The sequence below is a fragment of the Priapulus caudatus genome, unplaced genomic scaffold, assembly GCF_000485595.1.
Source record: "Priapulus caudatus unplaced genomic scaffold, Priapulus_caudatus-5.0.1 Scaffold236, whole genome shotgun sequence".
In the NCBI taxonomy this organism is placed as follows: Eukaryota; Metazoa; Priapulida; class Priapulimorpha; order Priapulimorphida; family Priapulidae; genus Priapulus; species Priapulus caudatus.
In genome coordinates, this window is record NW_014577297.1 from 171,236 (window position 1) to 177,059 (window position 5,824).

Sequence of the window (5,824 nt, forward strand, 5' to 3'; positions counted from 1 at the left end):
CTTATGACACTGGACACGTTTAAAAGAGGGGTCTCCGGAACTGTGGGGGAGGGGGAACAGTGATTTGCTTTAAATCTATGCTGTAGCACTTGAAGCATAATTGTTGTATTATGTAGAAGAGAAAAAACATGACCGGAGAGAGATGAACGGCACGCACGCACGCACGCACGCACGCACCACACACACACACACAGACAACACCACGCACGCACGCACACATACAACACACACACGTTGCATGCATGCCTTGACGGCCGGCTTCAACGTATTCTGAGTACGATGCACTGGAACGGAAATATTAAAACTAGGGTCTCGCGAACGGCAAAATGTAAGATCTGCCATGGTAACTAAACTTAATGCTCTGGAGAACGAGATATTCTTAAAAATGCGATGCACTGGAATTAAAGTTTAGGGTTAGGGTTGAAATGGGGTCTCTCCGCGGCAATACCTACCATGCAATATATATGGAGTGCCCCCGACCCAGCACGACCCAGTTAAGGCTCAACAATGCAATGGTCACGCATGTGCACCTAGACATGTAGACAAGGTAGATGAACAGGATTAATTTCAGAATTTGTAAGTTGCCATCCAGGCAGAAAGATCAAATTGGAATAATAAAAAATAAAATGACAAGTTATCTGACTGGACTGTCTGATATTACTATTAATACTGATCAATTAGAGGTGTTATATCAGTGCTCTAAGATTTGGAATGTGTATTTAATATGACAATGTGCCTATTCAAATTCAAACTTCAAAACATACAGATGTACATAGTGAAAGTATAAATGCAGATTGAAAATATGCTTATTTTTCATAATTATGTACTGATAGTATATACAATTTTGTAAATAAGTTTTTTAGTTATCATACTCATAATATATATTTTAGATACTTTAGTCAAAACATCAGCTTTAGCTACATTCCTCTTTGAAATTTACAAATTGACCTTTTAAATATGATCAGAATTGGTTGCTTTCACATGGCCTGAAAATGCAGGAAATGCCATTTCCAGGCTCTACATTTCAAAAATTTTCTGGGGGAGTACCCCCGCATCGGATACATATTTCTGCAGTGGCACTTTTTGGGAGGCCACTACGGCCCTGCTAATATGCCGGACCGTACCTCTTCTACTCCACTAACGTGTCTAGGGAGTCGCCCACGCCTACTCCCTAACCTTAACCCAAACCCTAACCCTAACCCTAACTCTAATCCTAACCCTAACCTTAACACTAACCCTAACCATATCAGCTAGATAGTTACCAGGGTACATTCCGGTATACCGGACCGTACCCAGGGTACGTTCCGGCAGTACCCTGGGGGACATAGACCCTATCAGCGATAGTGATAGTGATAGTGATACCTAGCCACAAGTTCCTTCTCGCTTACACTACGTTTCCTACACAGGCACTGTTGTAGCGTTTCAGTAAATATAATGCTAACTAAATACGAAATTTATTTACTAGTACAAAATTCTTAATGTTTCTATACTATTGGCCAACTGGCAGCCATTGCTCTCGCGGCGCGACTGTTGCAGCTTGCACTAATATATAGAGTGCACTCTATATATTAGTGCAAGCAGGCAACAGTCGCGCCGCAAGAGCAATAGCTGCCGGTAATGCAATGGTAGGAAACTATTGGTGATAATAGGTGAAAGAGAGTAGGCCTATAGTGGAGAAAGAAACATTAAGAATTTTGTACTAAGTAAATAGATTTCGTATTTAGTTAGCATTATATTTTATTGAAATGCTTCAAGTGCCTGTGGTTTCCTATGCCGTGTAACAGTCGGAGAGCCTGGTCGGTTTAAGTGATACCGTACTGCGTACGGTGTAGCCGTAACGTGTAGTGTGTTACAGTCCCACTCCACTCCTCTCAAGTCTTATCTTGACTTGATTTGTCCTGTGTTTTTACTTGTATTGTCACTTGAGTGTTGACTTTAAAGTTAGTATTAACACACCGTATCAGACACATCATGTCTCATGACACATGTCATGTGTTGCAGTGGCGTTAATTTATTCATTTTTTTTAGACAAATCTAATAATACTAGTTCTGCCAGCTGATAACGACAAGGACCCTACCGTCACAATGGATTTCGATGTTGCCCGCGCAGCAAGCGCCCGGAGGCAAAGTCACTGTAGTACATCCGAAGCAGATGAATTGCCAGCCACCCAGCCGATCGATGACAGAGTCCTCAAGGACGTCGTCGCGTACATAGAGGTACGATGCCTCACGGAAAATCGCACCAGAGGCATCTCGAAACAAATCGAGATGCTCGGTGCCACCGTCATGCCAAAGTTCACCAACGACGTCACGCACGTCGTATTCAAGGGCGGCAAGCGCACGACCCAGCAGAGGGCGCTGAAGCTCGGTGTCCACCTGGTGTCGGTGCTGTGGGTGGAGAGCTGCCGGCAGAACCAGACGCACATGTCCGAGAACCTCTATCCGGTGGCGAGTCCTGGTAAGTCCACTCCCATCGTCGGCCGGCTGCGAAAGATGAAGAGCATGCAGCCGAAGGAGTTTGACGAGGAAGTGGCCCGCAGCGCCGATCGTCAGCAGCGCAGGCAGCGCATGCGCAACAAGAAGAACATGCGCGAGTTTCTCTTCAACACGCCCGAGCAGGGCAACAGCCCGCTGTTCGTCGCCGAGACGCAGCCGCGCCGCTCCGCCGACGCTGGCAGCGACGTCTCGCTCTCCGTGCCGGACACTCCGACGTACGTGCAGCAGTCGCGGCTGCGCACGGAAATCATGCAGAGGCTGCGAGCCGGCGCGTCGTCCGGTGACAGCTCGGCGTCGAGCGCGGGCGACGCGACGCGACAGGACAGCGTCGTAAAGTCGCCGGCGATGGATCGCCTCAACAACGTGAGCCCGGTGCACCGCAAGCTCTTCAGGAACCCCTCGGCGAGGGACGCGACAAAGCGGCCGCGCTGCGATTCCGACGACTCCGGCACGGTCTCCCACGGAAGCAGCAGCAGCGACGGCGAGCAGGCAGCGGCAGGTCGTGTCAGCCCCGGCGGAGGTCGTCCGCCCGTGAAGCCGAGTAAGAAGAAGAGAAAACTGTGGCTGTCAACGCAGGAGCCGTCGTCTAAGCTCTGCACGCCGCACGAGACGTCCCGCGCGGAGGTGTCCGGCTCTGAGATCATGATCGGAGGGAAGAAGAGAGCCGGGAAGCCCGCTAGACCCGCGTGGAGTCGGCGAAACGACGCAAATTCAACGAGCACTGTCATCGAAATCCTTAAGACAGTGATGGCGCCGACGCGGACGAGTCTAGAGGAGTTCAAACCCTCGGCCGCCCGGAAACCACGCCGATCTGCTGAGAAGAGTTCTGCCGCAGATGGGTCCAATGTTGCCGCGAAGCAACGGCGCAGCGGTGGAAGCACCAGCAGTCAGAGCAGTCGCAGCAGCAGCATCGTCATGACGAGTCTGCATGCGAGCGAGCAGGAGCTGGTCATCGCGATCGTCGGCAAGCTCGGCCGCTTCCGTCTCCGCGACGACGTCGGCTGCGACACGACGCACGTCGTCTGCGGCCGCGAGCGCCGCACGCTGAACGCGCTCGCGGCGATTGCGCGCGGATGCTGGATTGTCTCCGTCTCGTGGGTGCTCGAGTCGCTCGAAACTGGCGCGTGGCTCGCCGAGACGCCCTACGAGTGCGTCGCGTGGTTTCCGGCCGCCCGGCTCGCGTGTGCCGAGCGGGAAGCGGCCGGCGGTGGCGACTCCTACCGGCAGGCGGTGTTTGCGCGGTGTGGCCGCGTACACGTTGGCAACACGGACGCTCCAGAAGAGAAGATGGTCAACCTGCTACAGCAGTGCGGGGCGGAGGTGACGGCGTGCCATCGCAAGGCCGACGTCTGTGTTGGCGGGCGGACGAGCAACCAGCACGCCACGCACGTGACGGAGAAGTGGGTCTTCGATTCGATCACGGCGCACGAAGCACAGCCGCTTGCGCGATACGCTGTCACGGAGCAGGGTAGGTCAGCCAGCCCCGAGTTCTAAGTGCAGCTGGCTCACTCGTCAGTATTTAGTTCAAACTTGCCAAAATTGTGAACAGACAAAGTGTTAGAGTGTCACGTTTTGAATGTGAGTAAAGCTTGGTATTTTACTAAAATTAAATTCTAAGTAGTGTTAGGGTTAGGGTTAGGGTTAGGGTTAGGGTTAGGGTCACAATGCACCATAAAAGGAATTATTAAAACAGGAGTTTCAGGCACGTGATTTGTATCAACCAATGAGAGTTGGGAGGTATGCAGGCCCTAGCTGCGAGTGCGAGGTACTACTAGATACAATAATGTAACCAAAACTCAGGAGGATAGGGTTACAAAGCGTCCCTATCCGTTTGTGTGGAGGAAATTCAGGGAACCCCTGTCCCTGAGTGAATCACTCAGGGCGGTTTGCTGGTGCGTTTTCAGAGACTAGAACTTCCAAACTGGGTTTATTCTCAACACAATTAAACCTTTCTCCGCTATCTTTGAACTTACTATGTATCACAATACTCTGTATTAAACTAATATAACCTGTTACAAAAATTCGAAGTGACAAGCGGCGGATATTTCAAGCGCCATTTCTGTTGACCTGTGACGTACTTCGGTTCGAAGAGCGGATTCACCGACCAATCGGAGGGCGCTGCGATTGCCGATTGCTATGCGCATTGGGAATGCGTACGTCACAGGTCAACAGAAATGGCGCTCGAAATATCCGCCGCTTGTCACTTCAAATTTTTGTAACAGGTTATATTAGTTTAATACAGAGTATAGTGATACATAGTAAGTTCCAAGATAGCAGAGAAAGGTTTGTGTTGAGAATAAACCCAGTTTGGAAATTCTAGTCTCTGAAAACGCACCAGCAAACCACCCTGATTGATTCACTTAGGGGTTCCCTGAATTTCCTCCACACAAAAGGATAGGGACGCTTTGTAACCCTATCCTCCTGGGTTTGGGTTACATTATTGTATCTAGCGAGGTACGGTCCAGCATATTAGATAGTACCAGCAGAGCATATAAATCACGTTGATTTATATGCTCTGGTACCAGGGTACGTTCCGGTATACCGGACCGTACCCAGGGTACGTTCCGGCAGTACCCGGGGGGACATAGACCTTTTCAGCCCTACTGATAGTGATGCTGATAGGGTCTATGTCCCCCAGGGTACTGCCGGAACGTACGTCACAACCACAAATGCACCTTGAATAGTGAATACATCACAGGTTCAGCTAAACACAGAACTATTACGGCTAGCCAAAATAGTGGAATGGCTGCCTGTACGAGCGAGGAGGATCGATTGTTTATACGCGAAGTCTCTTGCGGCTGGGGTCCAAGGCCCGCGTAAGGGCCCTGGCAGCTCAGGGGGTTTGAGAAAGCGGCCCGCGAGGCACGTGTGAATGGCTGTGCACATCGACGCTGCGTAGCGTACGTGCCTGCTGGCAGGGGCGGCATTGATTGAAGTATGGGGGGGGCACGATTGTTTCAGCGTGGTACTAAATCACTACTAAAATCACTTACTAAAATCACTACTAAATGTAGAGGGTTGGTATTGCTGGACTATGAGAGAGCGACAGCAAAACTCTTTCGGGAATTGGACAAAAAGCTACAATCGGGAATGACACACGAGTGTGCCGCCAGGGAAAAATATACGTGTGAATTTTATTAGGATTTTCCATGATTACCGTTCTATAATCCTACGGTCGTTGTCCTACGGGTCTACATAGGCACGCCGCAGGCACACCCGCACGCATGCAGGCACGCACGGCACGCACGCGCGCCACATGCATGCGCGCAGGCACACACGCAAGCACGCGCGCCGCAGGCAACCGGCACGGCGGCGCGAGGCACAGATG

The 5,824-nt window shown here is 50.8% G+C and overlaps 1 protein-coding gene across 1 annotated transcript in view; it reads left to right on the forward strand.

Moving 5' to 3' along the window:
* The window catches only part of LOC106807832 (microcephalin-like), a 7,676-nt gene extending 3,583 nt beyond the window's left edge, over positions 1-4,093 (forward strand). Inside the window, exon 2 of the mRNA XM_014810296.1 lies at positions 2,029-4,093. Within this exon, the coding sequence (XP_014665782.1) occupies positions 2,086-3,990 (1,905 nt within the window). The 5' untranslated portion in view covers positions 2,029-2,085 and the 3' untranslated portion in view covers positions 3,991-4,093. The remainder of the gene's footprint in view (positions 1-2,028) is intronic.
* The last annotated feature ends 1,731 nt before the right edge of the window (positions 4,094-5,824 follow it).